Genomic DNA, 24,870 nt, shown 5'->3' with positions numbered 1-24,870 from the left:
TTATTATTATTATTATTATTATTATTATTAAGCAGGGGCTGGGGGGACATCTGTTGGGAGGGATCGGATGGTTCTTTTCCTATATATTTACCTATCCATCCATCTCTCCTATCTATCTATCTATCTATCTATCCATCCATCCATCCATCCATCCATCCATCTATCTATCTATCCATCCATCCATCCATTCCTCTCATCTACCTATCCTCTCATCTGTCTGTCTATCTATCTATCTATCTATCTATCTATCATCTATCTATCTATCTATCTATCTATCTATCTATCTATCTATCCTCTCATGTATCTGTCTGTCCATCCATCCATCCAATCTGGTTGTCCGTCTGTCCGTCCGTCCATCCTATCTATCCATCCATCCATCCATTCCTCTCATATACCTATCCTCTCATCTGTCTATCTATCTCTATCTATCTATCTATCTATCTATCTATCTATCTATCTATCTATCCTCTCATGTATCTGTCTGTCTGTCCATCCATCCATCTAATCTGGTTGTCCGTCCGTCCGTCCATCCTATCTATCCATCCATCCATCCATCCATCCATCCCTCTCATCTACCTATCCTCTCATCTGTCTATCTATCTATCTATCTATCTATCTATCTATCTATCTATCTATCTATCTATCCTCTCATGTATCTGTCTGTCTGTCCATCCATCCATCCAATCTGGTTGTCTGTCCGTCCGTCCGTCCATCCTACCATCCATCCATCCATCCATTCCTCTCATATACCTATCCTCTCATCTGTCTATCTATCTATCTATCTATCTATCTATCTATCTATCTATCTATCTATCTATCTATCTATCTATCCTCTCATGTATCTGTCTGTCCATCCGTCCATCCATCCTATCTGCTTGTCCGTCCGTCCGTCCATCCATCCTATCTATTTATCTATCCATCCACCCATCCCTCTCTTCTATCTTCTCTTCTATCCCTCCCTCTCATCTATCTATCTATCTATCTATCTATCTATCTATCTATCTATCCTATCTTCTATCTATCTCTCCATCCATCCATCCATCCATCCATCCATCTCTCCACTTCTCCATCCTCTCATCTACCCATCCTCTAGCCAAGGGGCTAGAAACTGGATCCCATTAACTTCCTGCTCCTCCTTGCAGTACATGCCATACTTGGTGCTGGACATCTTTGAGCAATACCCGGGCGTGCCGGGCCTCTTCCTGGCCTGCGCCTACAGCGGGACCCTCAGGTCAGTGCAAAGCTTCCCCTACTCCTTTCCATCCCTGCGAGGGAGACACGCCTGGTGGGAGCCAGGCTTGGAAGTGGATCTAAAGGTCCTTGGGTGGCCTGGATGGAGGTCATTGTCTTCAGCTGGGCTCCGTGGGGTCTTCCTGGGGCCCACTAACCCTTTGGCGGGCTCTGTGACCCTAACAGCACGGCCTCCACCAGCATCAACGCCATGGCTGCCGTCACCGTGGAGGACCTCATCAAGCCCAACCTGCCCAACCTCTCGCCGCGCAAACTCACCCTCGTCTCTAAAGGCCTCTGTGAGTATCTCCTTGGCATCTCCAGCCACATCCATTACTTCTTTGTGCCTCCCATGGACCATTTTGGTTGCTCTGTCAGAAAACAGTGGAAGTGGTGCACAATTTGAAGTTTTCTCCTTCTTCCACCATGCCCTCTCTAAATACACTGCTGCGCACCAGACAGATGGTCACCAGGGCAAGCTAAGAAAATCAATCCAAACATTGCAGTGTCTTTATCAGTAGTTAGCAGCATTTTTACTGCACAGCTTCTGACCTTGTTGCCGCTCCCTGTTTAAGTCAGGCCTGAGGCAACTATGTCCTCCCTCCCTCCAGGTGTTTTGGACTTTGACTCTCACAATTCCTAACAGACAGTATTTTATTATTATTATATTTTATTATTATATATTATTATTATTTTATTACAACATTAATTATTTTTAAATATTGTTGTTGTATTATATTATTTAATTAACATAATTTTATTTTTTATTTTAAAATATTTATCATTATTGAATTATCAATCTATATTATTATGTAATTGTATTATTTTTAAATATTTTATTATATTATTTTTGTTTTATATTATTATATTATTTATATTATATATTATTATTATTATTATTATTATTATTATTATTTATATTATTTTCCCCCTCCTCCTTGCAGTACATGTTTTAAATATTTTAATACTTAAATATTATTATAATATTATTGGGGAAAGTGGAAGGTAAAAGGAAGAGGGGCTGACCAAGGGCAAGATGGATGGATGGCATCCTTGAAGTGACTGGACTGACCTTGAAGGAGCTGGGGGTGGTGACGGCTGACAGGGAGCTCTGGAGTGGGCTGGTCCATGAGGTCACGAAGAGTCGGAGACGACTGAACGAATGAACAACATAATATTATTATTACCAGCTATTAAGAATTGTGGTAGTTGAAGTCCAAATCACCTGGAGGGAGGGCCAAAGTGAGAGAACTCTTTAAGAGAACTCTTTAACTCTGGTTTCCATCCACACTCACAATAGAGGCTTTCAATCTTGATGTATAGCTTTATGTACAGCTATATACACACATATCAAAATCCCCCGATCTCCTATCGGTATGCACAGAGATAGAGGCGGCCCTATCTAATTTTCAACGGTAAGCAACGGTATTTGGTTCAATTCCATCATTGGTGGAGTTCAGAATGCTCTTTGATTGTAGGTGAACTATACATCCCAGTAACTACACTTGCCACACTTGCTCCCTTGCCTGGCCCGCTTTGGGTCCGGAGGCGTGCCTGAAGACTCCGGCGTGTGCACCAAAAGTCACCTCTTCTCCTGACTTTCTCCTCAGCCATTGGGACCAAGAGAGAGAGAGACAGAGGTGGAGATGCCCACCTTTCCTGAAGGTAGGCGCAAAAACAAAGAAGGGAGCGGAGGTGGGAGATACCTCCAGCCGGAGGGGCACTCTCTCTTTCTCTCTCTCTTGGTCCCAATGGCTGAAGAGAAAGTCAGGAGAAGAGGCGACTTTTGGTGCGCACGCTGGGGTCTTCAGGCATGCCTCCGGACCCGAAGCGGGCCAGGTGCGGCAGCTCCGCCCCTTGGCCCACCCGCGGATTGGGGAGAGGAGAGGACGCGGGTGGAGCGCCGGGGGATCGGGAAAGGGAGCCAGTCATGGGGAAGGGATCGAACACGGAGAACGATTGAGTGCCGGCTCTGCTCGCGCACCTGGTGGCCGGGTGGAGCAGGAATGAGAGGGGCTAGGTGAGGCTCAAGGGCCCGGCCCCTTTGGGAAGAGGATCGCCCGGCAGCGAGGCAAGAAAGCCGAGGCTCTCCCCGGACTGCTAGGGCTGTTGTGAGCTGAGGGGGCACTCCTCAAGTGGCAGTCGAGGGGCATTTACAGAGGCGCCTCTGCGCCCCTGGCAAAAAAAAGCGTTCTGCGACTGCTTTACTTTGCGTAATGGATGAGCCGCCCCTGCACAGAGATATACTCATGAGAGATACAGATATCAACTACGGATATATGACAAGAAGTGAGATAATCATGCGGAGAGAGAGAGAGAGAGAGCACATGCTTGCTGTCCATTTGGATACACATTGCTTTTAATCTTCAAACAGAGACAATAGTTAATGATGCAACCCTCATCATGCCTGTCACATGGTCAAGACAGTGAATGATGTATTACTTGTCATGCCACTTACATGGTCACGACTCAGCTTCTTTGCCTTTCCCTCCAGTTCCACATCACCCACTTAACCCTTCAGTAGGTGTGTGTCCACATGTCCCTTAGAACTGTATTTTTCCAACCAGTTTTGCACAATGGTTTTACAGCCAAAGCATTCCTATCTAACTGTGCATTATCTACCTAACATGCTCCATTGCAGCCCCACTTTCCCAGAAACTGTCAGGTAGATAGAAATGCATTGTCTGTAACATCAGTGTGTGAAAAAATACAGTTCTAATGGACCTGTGGTCACAGCACCTTCCACTGAAGGGTTAAGCAAACGGAGATGTCGACCTAGAGGGACAGCTGAGCCATGACCGTGTCACAGGCACAACAAGAATCATATCATTTCCTGCAGTCCCTATGGGTATAAAAGGAAGTGGCAGGCATGTGCATGTTCTCTTTGCCATGATGATGTATTGCCTTGTGCGTGTCTTGCTTTATAGGATGGTTTTTATTGCTTTTTATAAATATTTGTTTTACACAATTTAAATTGTATTTTATTTAAACTGTACTCCTTAAATTGTACAAGGCATTGAATATTTGCCTTTTTATGCCTGGGAACCACTTTGGGTCCCCACGGGGAGATGGGGTGGGATTTCAATAAAGTTTTGTTGTCATTTGTTGCTGTTGGCATGGTCGTCGCTTCTCGTTTATATATATACTAGCTGTCCCCTGCCACGCATTGTTGTGGCCCAGTCTGTTGATCTGGAAAATAAAGTAATGAGAAAGTCTTGGTCTCTAATATATGTAATTTCTTTATGCTTGTGGGTAAATAGTATTTCTTGCTGTTTCTTTGTCAGTGTTGATGTGGAAAGTGTCTGGTTTGCCTACTCTGGAACATGCAACACATAAGGGGTCCCTTTCAAACGTATGATACTATATCTGTGTGTGAATCATATATATCTATCTATATCTATGGCTGGATGACTTTGTCAGGAGGGCTTTGATTACGTTTTCTTGCCCTGATGAAGGGAGTTGGATTGGATGGCCTTAAGTATTTTCTGTTGGTCATGAGGGTTCTGTGTGAGAGTTTGCCCCAGTTCTGTCATTCGTGGAGTTCAGAATGCTCTTTGATTGTAGGTGAACTGTGAATCCCAGTGACTACAACTCCCAAATGTCAAGGTCTCCCCCCCCCTCCCGCCCCCCAAACTCCATCTGTGTTCATATTTGGGCGTATTGAGTGCTTGTGCCAAGTTTGGTCCAGATCCATCATTGTTTGAGTCCACAGTGATTTCTTGATGTAAGTGAACTACAACTCCCAAACTCAAGGTCAATGCCCACCAAACTCTTCCAGTATTTTCTGTTGGTCATGGGAGTTCTGTGTGGCAAGTTTGGTTCAGTTCCATTGTTGATGGAGTTCAGAATGCTCTTTGATTATAGTTGAACTATAAATCCCAACAACTACAACTCCCAAATGACAAAATCATAATTTTTGAGTGATGGTCACTCCTTGTGATGTGAGGCGTTTTGTTGTCAAATTTGGTGTGATTTCATTCATTGGTTCTTTTGTTTTTAAGGTACTCATTATGCACAGAGCATTTATATATATATAGATAGATAGCATATACCAATAGCAGACCCAATGTGTAAACAGCTGCATATATAATCCAGCGAGTGAATATTTAAGCCTCCAAGAGGGGTTTGCCTGAAAGCCAGAGCTTGAGTGCCTTATTGAACAAGGCCAGAGGGTGTGCAGTAAATCTCTGCTAACTACAGATAAAGACTCTGCACTGTTTAGGTTGGATCTAACAGCCTGCTGTGAAACAATCAGTCCTATGTGTGGTTCGAAGAGGATGTGAGAAAAGGAATTAATCCATGTACCTGTCTAGCAGGTGTTTCATTTGTTTGTTGTTTCCCTATCGGTCCAAGGCAAAAGCAAACCTCTGCAGCTCATCCTAGGTTGTAACTTGGGCCTTTTTGACCCCAAAAAGCCCAATTTTTAAAACACTGAAAGGTATATTAAAAGGATAAACCATATCTCCTCTTTTATGTCTCTCTTCCAGCACTGATTTATGGCACGTCCTGCATCACGGTGGCAGCCCTGTCCTCCTTGCTGGGCGGAGGGGTGCTCCAGGTCAGTAGCATCATCATTGTCATCATCATCATCATCGGTAGTAGTAGTAGTAGTAAAACTGTTGACACAACTGTTGTATCATTCCTTATATATTGAAATCTTAAATATGTGGCAATGCAGTGTAGTTATCATGATGATCTGTCTCCTACTGCAAGGGATGCTTTTCAAGGGCTGCCTATGGCAGTCTCCAAGGGCCGTGCCACAGACAGTGCACAGCAGTAATCAATCCCGAGTGATTTCCAGCCCTGGTGCTATCTCTGGGCGTTTTCCCGGTCCCAGACGAGTGAAATGCGAACCCGTTGTACACAAAAGGGGAGAGAGAGAGAGGGCACAAACTCTTTTAACTGATGAAATTGTGCAAACAGGAGGTGCCCAGTTCACACACAAACGTTGCACGCCTTCCTTAACTTGTGCAAATGGGCTGCTTATCGCTTCCCCTCAATTCCCACTATCATACCCGGGTGGCTCAGTCACTGATAATAATAACAATAATAATAATACAGCCATAGTGTCCTAGTGTTGGAAGGGACCCCAAAGGCCATCCAGTCCAACCCATATTATATGTCGGTAAGGCAGCATTAAAGCTCCCCCAACAGATGGTTATCTAGCCTCTTAATAATAATAATAATAATAATAATAATAATAATAATAATAATATACCAAAGTACCCCTCTAATAATAATAATAATAATAATAATAATAATAATAATAATATATTGAATAAATAAAAATTATGTTGGAGCTCTTGGCCAGGTTAGCTTGCAGTTCCAATCTTGCACTTCCCTTGCTAAGCTCTAATAATAATGATAACAACAACAACAACACTGGAGCTCTTTGCCAGGTTGTCTTGCAATTCCCTTGCTTAGCTCTAATGATACTGATAGTACTAATAATACTACGAATGTGTTTTGACTGCCTTCTCCTCCTTGCAGGGCTCTTTCACGGTCATGGGGGTCATCAGTGGGCCGCTGTTGGGCGCCTTTGTCCTGGGGATGTTTGTCCCCGTTTGCAACACCCTGGTAAGGCTAAGCGCGATGTAAACACGAAGAAAAACAATGAAACGATAATAATAATAATAATAATAATAATAATAATAATAATAATAATAATACACTTTATTTATATTCCGCTCTATCTCCCTGAGGTGACTCAGAGCGGATTACAACATACACAGATAGGCAAACATTCAATGCCTTTGTTACCTTACTGCCAAAGCGGTATCTATTGATCTACTCACATTTGCATGTTTTCGAATTGCTAGGTCGGCAGAAACTGTGGCTAACAGTGAGAGCTCACCCCGACCCATGGCTTTGAATTGCCAGCTTTTAGGTCAGCACATTCAGCAGTTCAACGGTTTAACCCATTGTGCCACCCGCCCGTTGTGGGTTAAGGCAAAAAAAAAAAAAGCCAGATTCAAATATAATAAATATTATTATTAATATTATTTTTACAATATTATTATTAGACCTTATTGTGTTGTCATTAATATTTCAAATTCAAATATAATAAATCCACTTGACATAGACTGTAAGCACATTGGGCGACAAGAGAGCGATTGTGCAGTGGGGTTGTGTGTTGGGCACGCACTTCCTCCTTTCCTTCCTTCTTGCTTCTAGGGGGTCTTTTGCGGCCTGGGGGCCGGCTTCGGCCTGTCCTTGTGGGTGGCGGTGGGGGGCACCCTCTACCCACCCAGCCCAGCCACCATGGGTGTCCTGCCTTCCTACGGACACTTCTGCCCACTCTACAATGCCTCCGAGGGCGCCAATGCCACCCTCCACTTTGGACCGCTACCCAACACAGACACCCCGGAAGACCCCCTCGAGAGGTGAGTGGTGGGCCATGGCCTGGTGGGCCCCCACTGTGCCCCTTCCTTCCTTCCTTCCTTCCTGACCTCGCTTCCTCCCACCCTCCCACTGCAGGCTGGCACTGGTGGACGACTTCTATGCCATCTCCTACCTCTACTACGGGGCCCTGGGCACCCTCTCCACCATCATCATCGGCGCCCTGACCAGCCTCCTCAAAGGTCAGCAAACTGTGCTGCATTTCATCCTTATCATATTACGTAATTATTACTATTATTGTATTATTATTACACATTCACGTATTATTAAAATATATTATCATACGCTATTATATTATTATGCAGTAATGTATTATTATAATAAAGTATATAAAATTTATTATTATATATTATATACTATTATTATAATAAAGTAATTTATTAAATTATACTATTATTATTCTAAAATTATACATGAATGTATTATTTTAAATTATATTACGTATATTATTTTATATTATTCTATTACTATCATACATCAATGCATTATTATAAAGCATTATATTATTTTATATTATTATATTATTCTAATATAATTATCATACATTAGTGTATTATTGTACATTATTATATTATTTTATGTTATGATATTATACTATTATTGTTCTAATATGATACCTTCATGCATTATTATAAATTATATTATTCATATTAATTTATATTATACTATTATTCTAAGATTAGTATACATTCATCTTATTATTTTATATTATTCTATTATACTGTTATTATTCAAATATTATTATACATTCATGTGTTATTATATATTATATTTTATATTATTATACAGGGTTAGTCAAAATGCATAGGCCAAACATACATACAATTGTATGTATGTTTGGCCTATGCAGTTTGACTAACCCTGTATTATACTATTCTAACATAATTAACATAATTATGTAATAGTATGTTATTGTATTAGATTATTTATGTTATTATTATTATTATTATATTACAATTCATATATTATTATTATATTATTTAGATTATTTTATATTATACTATGGAGCCCCCGGTGGCGCAGTGGGTTAAAGCCCTGTGCCGGCAGGACTGAAGACCGACAGGTCACAGGTTTGAATCTGGGGAGGGGCGGATGAGCTCCCTCTATCAGCTCCAGCTCCTCATGCGGGGACATGAGAAACCTCCCACAAGGATGATAAAACATCAAAATCATCCGGGCGTCCCCTGGGCAACGTCCTTGCAGACGGCCAATTCTCTCACAACAGGATACTCCTGACATGACAAAAAAAATTATACTATTATTCCAATATCATTATACATTCATGTCTTATTATTTTATATAATTACATTAAACAATTATTCTAATATCATTATACATTCCTGTCTTATCATTGTAATTATTATATTTTATATTATTACATAATATTCTCATGTATATTCATGTATTATTATAAATTATAAAATATATTTATTATTGCTATCGTTATTACTATTATTATTTCCCAAGTAGAGGACTCAGAGCAGCTTTTAATGTTATTGTTCTATTAGTACAAATTAGCATATTATTATTTACAATATTATTATTAGACCTTATTGTATTGTCATTAATATTATAAATTATTACCAATACTTATATTAGCCTGAAGAAGAGAAGGCTGAGAGGAGATATGATAGCCATGTATAAATATGTGAGAGGAAGCCACAGGAAGGAGGGAGCAAGCTTGTTTTCTGCTTCCTTGGAGACTAGGACGCGAAACAATGGCTTCAAACTACAAGAGAGGAGATTCCATCTGAACATTAGGAAGAACTTCCTGACTGTGAGAGCCGTTCAGCAGTGGAACTCTCTGCCGCGGAGTGTGGTGGAGGCTCCTTCTTTGGAAGCTTTTAAGCAGAGGCTGGATGGCCATCTGTCAGGGGTGATTTGAATGCAATATTCCTGCTTCTTGGCAGGGGGTTGGACTGGATGGCCCATGAGGTCTCTTCCAACTCTTTGATTCTATGATTCTATGATTCTATTCTGGTCTCAGAGATCCCAAATCTATACTCTCCTTAACTCCTGTTATATTGCAGGGTCAGCCTCTATCACTCTTCTGCCTATTATAAATACTTGTATTTCAGTGTCAGTCTGTCCCTAAACCAGACTTTTCGTACTTTCAGGCCCTGCAAAAGGCAGCGAGAAGCGACCTGGAATGCTCTGGTGGGACATCATGAAGAGGCAGGCCTCCTCTTCCACTTCCGTCTTCCCTGATGAACTCAAGCAGACCTTGCACAAGGTAAGAGGTCTACCAAAGCAAAGGAACCATCACCATGAATATGATTAATAATAATAATAATAATAATAATAATAATAATAATAATAATAGACAGATGGGCTTGATCTGTTTTCCTCCCAGGCATTATTTTGAGATGAAAGTCCCAGGTGTCAGGAAGGACATAATAATAATAATAATAATAATAATAATAATAATAACTACTACTGCTTAAAGTGCAAAAAAGAAAGAGGGAATACCGTAAAAATCCAATGCAGTGCAGAAGAGAAAACTTGCCAAAGAACGCTCTCCATGGACAGTTCTTGGGAAAAACGGAGAGCAAAACTGAGAAGGAAAAGACATGGATGTGGCTCATAAATGAAACTCCGAAAAAGTAGACGGAGGGCCTGATTCTTGCAGCCCAAAAACAAGCCATTAGAACCAATGCCATCCAAGCCAGGATTGAGAAGTCAACGACAGATTCCAAGCGTAGACTCTGCCAGGAAGCAGGCGAAAGAATGGATCACATCTTCAGCTGCTGCAAGAAAATCATGCAGACAGACTACAAGCAGAGGCACAACGCCGTTGCTCAGATGATCCATTGCCACAAATACCATCTGCCTGCAACAGAGAACTGGTGGGATCACAAGCTGGGAAAAGTTACAGAAAATGAACACGTCAAACCCGTCTGGGACTTCTGAATTTATACTGACAGTTTCGGAGCACAAGACTCCTGACCTCACAATTGTGGGGGAAAAACAAGTATGGATCATCTATGTTTCAATCCCAGGCAACAGCAGGATTGATGAGAAGCTGACACAATATGAGCATGTAAAAGCCAAACTGCAAAGACTCTGGCACAAGCCAGTCAAGCGGGTCCCAGTGGTGATTGGCACATTGGGTGCAGTGCCTGAAGACCTTGGCCTGCACTTAAACACAATCAGTGCTGACAAAATTACCATCTGCCAGCTGCAAAAGGCCACCTTACTGGGATCTGCATACATTATTTGCCAATACATCACAAAGTCTTAGACACTTGGGAATGGTTCGACGTGTGATCCAATACAACAGCCAGCAGAGTGACCTTGTTTGCTGTGGACTCATCTTGTTGTGTATCAAATTCTTAATGAGCTTGCTTTCCTCTATAGACGTAATTTTGAGATGCGATTCCCAGGCGTCAGGAGGGACATAATAATATAATTTTGTTTATTCGTTCAGTGGCTTCCGCCTCTTAAAGAATACCATCCATCCACCTTGCCTTTACTAGTTGGTCCCTTTTCCTTTTTCCTTCCCATTTCCCCAGCATCATTCTTTTCTCCAAGCTTTCCTGCCTTCTCATGATGTGGCCAAAGTGCTTCATCTTTGCCTCTAATCTTCTTCCCTGTAGAGGGCAGTCGGGCTTTCTTTCTTGGAGGATGGACTGGTTGGGTCTCCTTGCGGTCCAAGGAACATGCCTTGGTCACCTCTAGATTGGACTACTGTAATGTGCTCTGCGTGGGGCTGCCCTTGAAAATGGCTCGGAAATTTCAGTTAGTTCAACGGGCGGCGGCCAGGATGTTAACTGGTGCCCCTTACAGAGAGAGGTCAACCCTCCTGTTCAAGGAGCTCCATTGGCTACCGTTCATTTTCCGGTCCCAATTCAAGGTGCAGGTGCTTACCTACAAAGCCCTAAACGTTTTGGGACCTGCCTACCTGCGTGACCGCATCTCCGTTTATGAACCCACGCGTTCTCTTCATTCATCCAAAGAGGCCCTGCTCGCGATCCCACATGCGTCACAGGCACGTCTGGTGGGGATGAGGGACAGGGCCTTTTCTGTGGTGGCCCCCCGACTTTGGAATACCCTCCTCAAGGATATCAGACAAGCCCCTACACTGGCAGTCTTTAGGAAGAGTTTGAAGACCTGGTATGCCTTTCCAGAATAGGAAACTCCAGCAATATGTCCCAGAAGCACTTTACCAGAAATTTAAGATTGTCTGCACATTGCACTTACCCCAAAATCCTATATTCCACCTGTCATACTCAGCACTTTTTAACCTGTACCCATTACATTCGGCCAGCCCTAGTTTTATTGTGTCATGGTGTATTGTTTTTATCATTTACTGTTATTGCTTGTTGTTTGACTTGCTTTATAATTCTATATGTGTTGTTATGTTGTTGTTTTTATTGAGGCCTTGGCCTTTGTAAGCCGCATCGAGTCCTTCGGGAGATGTTAGCGGGGTACAAATAAAGTTAATAATGAATAACTTGACAGCATCCTCTTTCAAGATTGTAAACATTTCAGCTGGGATCTCGTCATCACCTGCTACCTTGTTATGAGCAATGCTTCTTAAGACCCATTCAACCTCACTCCTCAGGATGTCTGGTTCTAATTCACTCACTACATCATCAAAGCTATCTTTGATATTATTTTCCTATACAGATCTTCTGTGTAGTCTTGCCATGTTCTCTTGATCTCTTCAACTTCTGTTAGGTCCTTGCCATCTTTGGTTTTGCCTGAAATTTACCTCAGATGTTTCTAATTTTCTGGAAGAGGTCTCTTGTCCTTCCTCTTCTATTGTCTTATTCCAATTCCATGCATTGCTTGTTTTAAAATAGTTCCTTCTCTCTTCTGGTTAACCTCTGGAATTGTGCATTTAATTGGGCATATCTCCACCTATCACTGTTTCAATGTATTGTCAAAGGTTTTCATGGCCAGAATCACTGGAAGGAAGAAACCATGAAAATGAACAAAATCTGGTTACTGGTATTTTAAAACTCTAAAATCAGGACAGTAAATAAAAAACAACACTCAAAAACAGGGGGACTCCAGACAAGAAACAATCAGAGATAGGTAATCACCTCTCAACAAAGGATTTCCCCAGGCAGTAAGCAGCGACACCTTGAAGCTGTAAGGTCTTCTTTGTTTTCTTTTTCTTTGGGACATACTTTGTTGCTGCCTCCTGAACAGTGTTGCGGACTGCTTTCCATAGTTCTTTTGGGACTATTATCTATTAAATCTAGTCCCTTAAATCTCTTCTTCACCTCCACTGCATATTCACTAGGAATATTAGTGAGATCGTATCTAACTGATCTTTGTGTCTTCCCTAATCTCTTTAGTCTGATTCTAAATAATAATGATGATGATAATTATTATTTTGAAAATAAATTTTCAGCGAACAAAATGAGAACCTTGGAAATAACAACAGAAATGATCACTGAAAGAGTGAAGAAAGTCAAGAACTGGACATCACCTGGCAATGATCAACTGCATGGATTTTGGCTTAAGTATCTGATTAGCCTGCACTCAAAAATGGCCGAACAATTCAATGAGATGCTGCAAACTGGAAACATCAGCAAATGGATAACAACTGGGAAGACATATTTGATACAGAAAGATCCAGAAAAAGGGATAATACCAGGAAGCTACAGGCCAATAACATGTCTGCCTACAATGTTCAAACTGCTCACAGGCATAATAGCTGATCAAATCCAGGATTACTTGGAGGAAAATAACATCTTGCCAGTAGAACAAAAAGGCAATAAAAGAAGAAGTAGAGGCACGAAAGATCAGCTTCTGATTGACAAAATGATACTGGAGAATTGCAAAAGCTGAAAAACAAACCTCTATACAACTTGGATTGATTACAAAAAAGCATTTGACTCACTGCCACATTGTTGGATTATCAAATGTCTAGATGTCATCGGGGTTTGTGAAAATATTAGAAAGTTCACTGAAAATGCAATGAAACAATGGAAAACTGTGTTGTTTGTGGGCAATGAAAGCTATGGAACTGTTAACATCAAGAGAGGAATTTTCCAAGGCGACTCACTGTCACTACTGCTGTTCGTCATTGCAATGATCCCACTGTCAGTGATTCTACAGAAAACAAACCTAGGCTACCAAACAGCAAGACATTCTCCTAAAATTTCCCACTTACTGTACATGGATGATCTAAAGCTTTACGGAAAATCAGAAACTGAAATCCAGTCACTGACCAACACAGTCGGAATCTTCAGCACTGACATCAGTATGGAGTTCGGCCTAGAGGAATGTGCCACAGTGGCATTAAAGAAAGGGAAAATTGTATTGTCGAAGGCTTTCATGGCTGGAATCACTAGGTTCTTGTGGGTTTTTTCGGGCTATAGAGCCATGTTCTAGAGGCATTTCTCTAGAAAGGGAAAATTACTCACAGCGAGGGCATAGAGATGCCAAATGGACAAACCATAAAATGCAATCAGCCTGAAGCCTATAAATATCTGGGCATACTACAGCTGGACAATATCAAGCATGGGCATGTGAAAAGTGTGGTCAACAAAGAATATGTCCAAAGAGTCAGAAAGGTTTTGAAGAGCAAATTAAATGGTGGAAATACGATCAAGGCTATCAACACCTGAGCCATCCCCATCACTAGATACACTGCTGGAATTGTGAACTGGACACAGGCAAAGCTGGATGATCTGGACAGAAAAACAAGAAAACTGATGACAATCCACTACTCATGACACCCATGTAGTGATGTCGACAGACTTTACCTGCCCAGAAAATTAGTAGGCAGAGAGCTTCTGCAAGTGAAACAAATGGTAGAAGAAGAGAAACATGCACTGGCAGATTATGTGAAAGGCAGTCAAGAACCAACATTGAGGAAGTAAATAGTAGTAAACTGCTTCAAGTGCAAAAGACAAAGAGGAAATACCGTAATGCAGAGCAGAAGAGAAAACTGGCAAAAGAAGGCTGTCCATGGACAGTTCCTGGGAAAAACTGAGAGCCAAATTGACAAAGAAGAAACATGGCTGTGGTTCACAAATAGAACTTTGAAAAAGAGACAAAGGGCCTGATTCTGGCAGCCCAAGAACAAGCCATTAGAACCAATGCCATCAAAGCCAGAATTGAAAAGTCGATGACAGATCTCAAATGTAGACTCTGCAAGGAAGCAGATGAAACAATAGATCACATCCTCAGTTGCTACAAGAAGATCTCGCAGACAGACTACAAGCAGAGGCATAACAGTGTTGCTCAGATGATTCATTGGAACTTGTGCCACAAATATCATCTGCCTGCCACAAGCTTGTAGGATCACAAGCTGGAAAAAGTTACAGAGAATGAACATGTCAAGCTACTCTGGGACTTCCGGATTCAGACAGACAGTGTTTTGCAGCACAACACTCCCGACCTCACGATCGTGTTAAAAAACAAAGTATGGATTGTTGATGTTGCAATCCCAGGTGATAGCAGAATTGAGGAGAAATAACTGGGGAAGCTGACACAATATGAGGATCGAACTGCAAAGACTCTGGCACAAGCCAGGCAAGGTGGTCCCAGTGGTGATTGGCACATTGGGTGCAGTGCCTAAAGACCTAGGCCTGCACTTAAACACAATCAGTGCTGACAAAATTACCATCTGCCAGTTGCAAAAGGCCACCTTACTGGTATCTGCACGCATTATTTGCCAATACATCACACAGTCCTGGACACTTGGGAAGTGTCCAACATGTGTTCCAATATAACAGCCAGCGGAGTGTCTGCTGTGGATTCATCTTGTTGTGTTTCAAATAATAATAAAGATAATAATAATGAGTGGGCTTGATGCTGTGGGCCTGTTTTCCTCCCAGGTGCTACTTTGAGATGCGATTTCCAGGCACCAGGAGGGACGTAGAAAACATAATAAATACAACTAGAAGTCCCCTGCCACGCATTGCTGTGGCCCAGTCTGTTCATCTGGAAAATAAAGTAATGAGAAAGTGTTGGTTTCTAATATATGTAATTTCTTTATACTTGTGGGTAAACAGTATTTCTTGTTGTTTCTTTGTCAGCGTTGATGTAGAAAGTGTCTGGTTTGCCTACTCTGGAACATGCAACATATCATTGTCCTTCTTTAAGAGTCCCTTTCAAATCTATGATACTATATCTCTGTGTGTGTAAATCATATCTCTATCTATCTATCTATCTATGGCTGGATTGCTCTTTGTCAGGAGGACTTTGATTACGTTTTCTTGCCCTTATGAAGGGAGTTGGATTGGATGGCTTTAAGTATTTTCTGATGGTCATGGGAGTTCTGTGTAGGAAGTTTGTCCTGATTCTGTAGTTCGTGGGGTTCAGAATGCTCTTTGATTGTAGGTGAACTGTGAATCCCAGTGACTACAACTCCTAAATGTCAAGGTCTATTTTCCCCAAACCCCATCTGTGTTCATATTTAGGCGTATTGAGTGCTTGTCCCAAGTTTGGTCCAGATCCATCACTGTTTTGAGTCCACAGTGCTCTCTGGATGTAGGTGAACTGCAACTCCCAAACTCAAGGTCAATGCCCACCAAACCCTCCCAGTATTTTCTTTTGGTCATGGGAGTTCTGTGTGCCAAGTTTGGTTCAATTCCATCGTTATGGAGTTCAGAATGCTCTTTGATTGTAGGTGAACTATAAATCACAGCAACTACAACTCCCAAATGACAAAATCATAATTTTTTGAGTGATGGTCACTCCTTGTATTGTGAGACGTTTTGTTGCCAAATTGGGTGTGATTTCGTTCATTGGTTCTTTTGTTTTTAAGGTACTCATTATGCACAGAGCATTTATATATAGATAGATAGTAAATATAATAATGATGATGTTGATGCTATTGAACTGAGATAGCCCTTTCCTCAAGTGGCTTGCTTCCCTCCCCTCTTTCCTGTCCTTGCAGGACCCCTACATGTGTGTGCAGGCGGCCCCCATGGAGGAGGACAATGGGGCGTCTTCTCCCCCGGCCACTGAGAGCAGGCAGACTCTCATTCGGGGCGAAGAAGGTGAGGAGGAGACCCTCTGCGCTTGTGCCTTGGACCCTGGCTGCTTCCACCGGCTCAGGGAGACTGACGTCTAGGACGCCCCACCTTGTGTCCCAATGGGATCGTCGCATTTTGGGGAGAGGCACAAATGGGGAAGCCTCCTTAAGCAAGTAGCCATTGCCATAGTCTACCTAGGATGCTGCAAACCTCTCCTGTGATGTCTTCCCAATGGGGTGCTAAGGGGCTGAGTGAGCATATTAGGCTTGGGACTACCAGGCTCATCATCACCCCTTAAGGGCGTTGGGGGCACAGAGCTGTCAAGGCACATCTCACGCACCATCAACCCTCATGACGTGCATCTAATGCACAACCTAATTCTTGCCTTAGAAAAGGTGAGCATTAGATTCAAGTCCATAGGTTATTTGGAGAGGGATGCCAGGAATGGGATCCAACCTCTCCCCCCTTTCTGATGCTGAGGGAGATGAGATTTGTAATCCAGGTTTCCAAAGCAAGCCCTTTTCCCACTAAGTTTCCCTATTTGTTTATATTTATAGTTCATCTTATTATATTATACAAGGGTGGCTCAAAATGATTTGCCTCCTGTGCCATAAATATGTGTGTGTGTGTGTATGTGTATAGGTGTACTAGCTTGGGTCCTTGGCCTTGCCCGGGTTATTTGAAAAATTCATTTTAATTGTCCAAATGCATAAGGTTGTGGGTGAACTACAACTCGCCTCATGCCTAGTTAACCCTGAGAAACTCAATCAATACTCAAAGTTTGTGATATTGGGCAAGTTTGCTCCAGATGCATCATTGGGGTAAACTACAACTCCCACTACAAACCTCTCCAGTAGGTTGAGTGAGTCATGGGGGTTCTGTGTGCCAAGTTCCATCTTTGGTGGAATTCAGGGTGCCGTTCTTAGATTGCAGATGAACTATACATCCCAGTCCCTACAACTCCTATAAATCATGGTGAAATCTTTCCAAACCTCTCTAGTATGTTCCATTGCTGATCAATTCCTCTCTTTGCTGCGTGCCATAGAAAAGAATAGGAAAGGGTTAAGGGAGAGGCAGTGGGCGGACTCATGCTAATTCCACATCAATGGAGAGAGTCAGAAACACTGGGATGCCTGTGGTGGAGGAAACACACGAAATCTAGGATGGAATGGTCCCCATGTGAAAGCCTATGGTGTTTGTGGAGGACACAGGCAGGACATGTTCATGGTGCTTTCTATAACTTGCAATGCCATTGGAGGGAGGGCCATTGGTGTCTCCTGAGTGTTTCGAGATATAGCTATTTGTGGAGGCCGGAGCCTGTGTAAGTGCCCCTTCCCCCACATACATACACACACACACATATATATATTCACTTTTATTATGTATATAGATATAAGTCTCTTGGATTTGGAAGGCCTGCCCACAAACTTCCTTTTTTTAGGACTGAGAACAGGGTATGTTGTTGTTTTTTTAAATATATATATATAAATAAATATTAATAAAATAAGACAACTTTGTCTCGGGAAATTCCATCCGGTCCGATGTAGACATTACGCATTGAAAGTATTTGGTTTTATGGGTAGAAAAACATGCTCATTTGCACTAAACGCACCGTGCTGGCTTTTGGGTCGAGAGCGGGCCGAGTCCGTCACACAGGTGGGGAGGCAGTGATGCCGTGACTTGACTCGGCCGCTGAGAAGGAAGTCCTTTCCGATTTCCAGGAATAATCAATCACGGGGCAAACGGTCCTCTTCTTGTGGAGCCAGCCTTGAGCAAACAGGCACCGAGTGTCAACATCAAGGCGGAAAGAGATTCTGATCCGGCGTCAGGAAAACCCCCGTCATCGAAGATTAGGACAAACACTCCTGCGTTTTTGTGCCTGCCTTTTCCTTGTGGGTTTCTGGGCGGAGGAGAGGCTGGCAGCAGGCTGGGAGCGTCCCATTCATCTATAGAAAAGCCAAAGTATTCATGTCTGTATGTATCACCAAGGTGGAGTGGCCCTCTGGGATGCCACTGGGAAAGGAAGTTACCCTATGCAGGAGGGGAAGGGAGGAAGGAGGTAGGTCTTCTCCAGAGGCGGCCCTAGGTAATTTTCAAAGGTAAGCAAACAGTATTTTGCCCCCCCCCCCCCCCCAACCAATCATTGATATATATTTTCTGTTCGTTGTGGGAGTTCTGTGTGCCATATTTGGTTCAATTCCATGATTGGTGGAGTTCGGAATGCTCTTTGATTGTAGGTGAACTATACATCCCAGTAACTACACTTGCCGCACTTGCCCCCTTGCCTGGCCCGCTTTGGGTCCGGAGGCGTGACTGAAGACCCCAGCATGTGCACCAAAAGTCACCTCTTCTCCTGACTTTCTCCTCAGCCATTAGGACCAAGAGAGAGAGAGACAGAGGTGGAGATGCCCACCTTTCCTGAAGGTAGGCGCAAAAACAAAGGAGGGAGCGGAGGTGGGAGATACCTCCAGCCGGAGGGGCTCTCTCTCTCTCTCTCTTGGTCCCAATGACTGAAGAGAAAGTCGGGAGAAGAGGGGACTTTTGGTGCACATGCTGGGGTCTTCAAACACGCCTCCGGACCCGAAGTGGGCCAGGCGCGGTGGCTCCGCCCCTTGGCCCACCCACGAATTGGGGAGAGGAGAGGAGGCGGGTGGAGCGCCGGGGGATCGGGAAAGGGAGCTGGTCATGGGGAAGGGATCGAATGCGGAGAATGATTGAGCAGCGTCTCTGCTCGCGCACCCGGTGGCCGTGTGGAGCAGGAACGAGAGGGGCTAGGCGAGGCTCAAGGGCCCGGCCCCTTTGGGAAGAGGATTGCCCAGCAGCGAGGCAAGAAAGCCGAGGCTCCCCCCGGACTGCTAGGGCTGTTGTGATCTGAGGGGGCGCTCCTCAAGTGGCGGTCGAGGGGCATTTACAGAGGCGCCTCTGCGCCCCTGGCAAAAAAAAAAAGTGTTCTGTGACCGCTTACTTCGCGTAATGGACGAGCCGCCCCTGGTCATCTCATAATCGGAGATGGGAGAAAATGGGACTTCCTTCTTAGAGGCAAATAAGGGGGAAAGGATTCTCCCTCCTTCGCAGAGCCGGAGGAGGGAGAATGTAGACATTCACAGAGCTGGAGAATGGGGAAAGCAGGACTTCAGAGCTGGAAGAAAACAGGACTCCTTTGCAGAGCCACAGAAGGGTGAAATTTAGGTCTTCTTTTCAGAGCTGTAGAAGGGGAAATGCAGGCCTTTATTTCAAGAGCTGAAAAAGAGAGGAAGCAGGACTTCTTCTCAGAGCTGGAGAGGGGAGAAAGTGTTGGAAACAGCAACCTTCTACAAGCCTCCTATGTTGGAGCATGGAGAAATCACTTGGTGAGCGTGTTAACTGAAAAATGCAAAGCATGAAGCTGATTCATTGGACCACATCCCGAAGCTAGCTGAGCCTGGGAGTTTTGGCCATTTACATGTTTTAAGTTTTCTGTGCAGGAGCTTGCCAAGACAGTGTTAGTATTTTTGCTTCTTGGCTGCTGGAAGATCTCTCATATGGACACCTAAGGAACATCTGAATCTCTCTCAAAGGACAGTGTGAGCCAATGCAACAGTTCACATGACTGTATATATGTTGCTCTGCGTAACAAAAACACCTTGTTCTTTACTGATCATCTGCATGGCATATCTTTTCTCTAGCAAGACTGGTAAGGACGTGAACTACATGTGATTTTCATTCCATCACATCCTCCACTAGTTATTTGTTATGTATATAATTTGCTTACTGTATTGTATATGTGTGTATTGGTATGAAGTTTTCCTTAACTCCATGTTGTGGGAGGGGCTGCAGACCATATGATCTGCTCTGAGATCAGCTCAACAAAAGATTGCCCCAAGCACCGCCAGGCCATCAAATGCTAATCAAGGTGGTCAGGTGAAACATTCACACCTAGCTCCAGCAGACAAGAGTCCTTTGCCCCATCCTGGTCATCCCACAGATATATAAACCCTTTTTCCTAGTTCCAACAGACCTCACTACCTCTGAGGATGCTTGACATAGATGCAGGCGAAACGTCAGGAGAGAATGCCTCTAGAACATGGCCATATAGCCCGAAAAAACCTAAAACAACCCAGCTCTGAGATTGTTCAGGACTCCACTTTTGAAACTTTTGAAAGGGACTCTATTCGACTCTCAGACGGGAGAGATGCTTTATATTTTGAACCGTAACAATTCTAAGAAAGATGCCCTGTGTTATCTCCACAGAGAAACTACTTCAAAACCTATATTTAACTGGATTGATAAGCAATGTACCTCTATGCTGAATACATGATGTGTTTGAGTAAACCAACTATGTTACTTTTGACAAAGACTTATTTTTGTCTGTTGAGAGTATGATTAAAAACCAAGAGGTTTTAAGGGAGAGTTGTTTTTTGGGCAACAGAAAGAACATTACTTAAAATGTGCTCTCTTTCTCTCTCTATATATATGTGTGTGTGTGTGTGTATATGTTTTTTGTGCATTGGCATATCTTTGTCTCTAATAGTTCAAAGAGACGTCTAGGTATATCAGTCTAACAACTGAGAAACTGAATGGCCTTGCATGAATGCTAGTGGGTATATTTACCACTAAGGAGAAGGTTGACTCAAGCAAGTTTTTAACTCTTCTCTGGGAGATTCCAGATTTTCCCAAATGGTAATGAATGCCATTTCCCCAAAAGGTTATGACTTCTAACTTTGCAAAGATCATAATTTCTCCAAAAGATTATGGAGATTTCCATTTTCCAAAAGGAAGCAGGACTTCTTCACAGAGCTGGAGAAGGTGGGCCTTCTCAGAGCTGGGAATGGGGAAAACAAGACTTCTTATCTGAGCCGGAGAAGGGAACATGCAATATTCCCAGGGGAAAGCGGGCCTCCTATCAGAGTTGCAGAAGGCCTTCTTCTCAAAGCTGGAGAAGAGGGGTAAGCAGGCCTCCTTACAGCCAGAAAAGGGGAAATAGAGTATATAAATATAGTAAATAAATAAATAAAAGTAGACCTCCTTCTCAGAGCCGGAGAAAGGGGAAAGTAGACCTTCACAGAGTTGGAGAAGGGGGAAAGCAGGAATTCTTAACTGATCCGGAGAAGGGAGAAAGCGGGCTCACGAGTCAGGGAAGGAAGCAGGACTTCTTCTCAGAGCCGGAGAAGGTGGAAAGCAAGGCTTCTTACCTGAGCTGGAGAAGGGAGGAAGCCCACCCCGCCCCCCTCCCACCAAGTGCATTCAAGGGCAGCGGAGACGTCTGGGTAGCAGCAGCATCATACTTTATTGAAGAAAAAAAAATAAGTAAATCCCCAGGCTTAAAAACAAAGTCCGAGACGGAAAAGAAAAAGTCCAAAGATGTGGTCCCTGAAAAATAAATTATCTCGGTAGGTAGGTAGGTATAAAATGAAACCAATAACTTAAAAACACACTCAATATATATACAAAAATTATATGTCTTAAGCATATGGGACTGTACATTTTGAGAGAAGGGGAGGAGTGCGAGGGAGGCTTTCTTCCTTCTGTGGCACAGGCAGATGGGGGGAGGGGGCTTGACGAAAAGGGAAACTGGCCCAACGCCCCCATCTTGAATGGTTTCACGGGAAAAGGGAACTTGGTGTGTATTTTGTACCTTCATCTCAAAAAACGGAATGATGATTCTCACGGAGAGTCAATGTCCAGCCGACAGAAAAACAAAGTGACTGGAACCAAAACAAGCCAAGCAAACGAACAGAAAAATGCCCAATATGATAAACCCATGGTATGGCCTCAATATGTGTGTGTGTGTGTGTGTGTGTATAGATATTCACCCAGAGTTTGGGTGTTGCTGTGACTCATCGGTGGGTTATTATAACGCTATACAGATAAGCAGGGAGGAGGGGATATGGCAGAGCTGGCTCTAAAAAAGGAGCTCGTTTTGCAGATTGACATCCTATACAAAGTTTGGTCCAGGTCCTTAGAAACAATAGTAATAATAACAATAATAATAACAATAATAATAAACACAGAGGAAGAACAGGGCAGGAAATGTTTGCAATGGAATGAAAAGGGAGGAAGAATCTGTTGTATTATCCAAGTTCTGCCCTACAAAACTGGATCGAGCAGCAAAATCTTCAGAGCAAAATCCATTCCTGGAAATGGTTGTAATATAAGATCCTTTTTCCCATTTTGGGTAACGCTGCGTGTATATATCTATATTATATATAGATGTAAATATATACTGGCACATGATGGGTGGATGAACAGGGAGCCTCCAAATGGCAGTCAAACGCTCTGGGAATACATACCAACCTTTGTCTGAGCATCGCTTTTTCTGCAACAGTGAAAGGAGGGATGTGCAAAGGATGAGGAATGAAGAACGAAAGAAACAGTCTCTCCGTAAACCGACAAAAAAGTTGGGCGTCCCTCTTCGTCAGAAAAGGGAAAATTTGGCATTTATAGTTTTGCAAGGGCTGTCGGCTGCTGGGCAGAATGGATTTCCCGACTTTATAAAATATTCCTTAGGGTGAGAACCAAGGATGCATTGCAAGCATCTCCAAAAGAAAGGTGTTTCCCTGCAAATAATATGCTTGCGTTCACTCTCAAGGCATTGCTTACATTGGACACTGAAGCTGGGTCCGTCTCTGGGCCATAAACAGCCCGTCTGCATTCCTTGTTCATCTGTAATTCCATGGAATGGTAGATCCATCACAAACGGAAAAGAAGGTGAGGCAGAAACACAAGGCTCCTTCCCTGTGTTTTCAGGATGCATTCTTGCAGCATTTTCTTCCAGAGTCCTGGCTCTTTAATCACTCGTATCAAAGGTTCTTCTGTGTAGACGAAGGCTTTCCCAGCTGGAATATGCAGCGAGTATTTCAGGCTATACAGCCAGTGTGTTCCAACAGCATTCCCTCCTGACATTTTGCCTGCGTTTGTGGCTCAAGGCATCTTCAGAGGTATGTTGTAAGTGAAGCAAGTTCTCTCCCCCACCTTGGAATAATGTCCAGGGTGGGAGGAAGAACCCTGGTCTGTTTGAAGCAAGTGTGGATGTTGCAATGTGCAAGCTTGAATAGCACTGAGTAGCCATGAAGTTTGCAAAGTCAATCAGTGAGGGTTGAAATAGCAAGCAGCTTATTGAAGATAGTAAAAGACAAAGCAATAAAAGTAATCCACAGTAAAAAGGCAATACATCCAAAGAGAAACAGTCCAAGAAAGTCTATTAACCAAAGGTTTGATTTCATAGGCATGGAGGTAGCCTGGCCTTTGTTGCCTGGAGGCATCCTGTTAGTGTGGGTTTCACTGGCCCTTGGTTGCTTGCCATCTGGACACCTCCCAAACAGAGGGTGCCTCCAGGAAACAGAGGCCAGGCTACCTCTATGCAGATACTCTCACAGATTGACTTTACAGCTTCATGGCTACTGAATGCGAATTCAAGCTTGCCAATCGCAACATTCACACTTGCTTCAAACCAAGAACGGTTCTTTCTCCCACCCTGGACATCATTCCACAGGGATATATACACTCCACTTGCTTCAATACCTCTATGAAGAGACCCTCGTCAATTGGCTTTCCAGCTGCAAGTCTACTCCAATGCTATTCAAACTTAATATTTGCAACACCCACAATTGCTGTAAACAGACAAGGGGCTGTGGAATGATGTCCATGGTTTGAAGCAAGCGTGGATGTTGCAGTGAGCAAGCTTGAACAGCATTGCAAAGTCAATCAGTGAGGGCATCTGCATAGATGTAGCCCAACCATTTCAACAGAAAGGAGGAAACCATGAAAATGAACAAAATCTGGTCACCAGTATTAAACACCAGATTCAAGACGGTAAATAAGAAACACAGGGGACTCAGGGGAACTCCAGACAGCAAGCAATCAAGTGCCAGTGAACACCTCCCAAATAGAGGGTGCCTTCAGGCAACAGAAGCCAGGCTACCTCTATGCAGACACCCTCACTGGTTGACTTTGCAGCTTAAAGGCTACTCAATGCTAATCAAGCTTCATTCTTGTGGGTTTTTTCGGGCTATATGGCCATGTTCTAGAGGCATTTCTCCTGACGTTTCGCCTGCATCTATGGCAAGCATCCTCAGAGGTGACCTCACCTCTGAGGATGCTTGCCATAGATGCAGGGGAAACGTCAGGAGAAATGCCTCTAGAACATGGCCATATAGCCCGAAAAAACCCACAAGAACTGAGTGATTCCAGCCATGAAAACCTTCGACAATACTAATCAAGCTTGTTAATGGCAACATCCACACTTGCTTCAGACAGACAAGGGTTCTTCCTCCAACCCTGGACATTATTCCACAGATATATATACACCCCACTTGCTTCA

General features: G+C 43.2%; 1 protein-coding gene across 1 annotated transcript in view; it reads left to right on the top strand.

Annotated features, from left to right (window-relative positions):
* The window catches only part of SLC5A5 (solute carrier family 5 member 5), a 34,788-nt gene extending 18,119 nt beyond the window's left edge, over positions 1-16,669 (top strand). Inside the window, exons 9-16 of the mRNA XM_067473620.1 lie at positions 1,143-1,231; positions 1,417-1,529; positions 5,718-5,788; positions 6,721-6,807; positions 7,405-7,613; positions 7,708-7,811; positions 9,747-9,862; positions 16,493-16,669. Of these exons, the coding sequence (XP_067329721.1) occupies positions 1,143-1,231; positions 1,417-1,529; positions 5,718-5,788; positions 6,721-6,807; positions 7,405-7,613; positions 7,708-7,811; positions 9,747-9,862; positions 16,493-16,669 (966 nt within the window). The remainder of the gene's footprint in view (positions 1-1,142; positions 1,232-1,416; positions 1,530-5,717; positions 5,789-6,720; positions 6,808-7,404; positions 7,614-7,707; positions 7,812-9,746; positions 9,863-16,492) is intronic.
* Positions 16,670-24,870: the final 8,201 nt, after the last annotated feature.

This window comes from Anolis sagrei, chromosome X (genome assembly GCF_037176765.1).
Source record: "Anolis sagrei isolate rAnoSag1 chromosome X, rAnoSag1.mat, whole genome shotgun sequence".
NCBI lineage: Eukaryota > Metazoa > Chordata > Lepidosauria > Squamata > Dactyloidae > Anolis > Anolis sagrei.
Note: the sequence above shows the minus strand (reverse complement) of the source record. Positions and strands in the feature narration are given on the sequence as shown.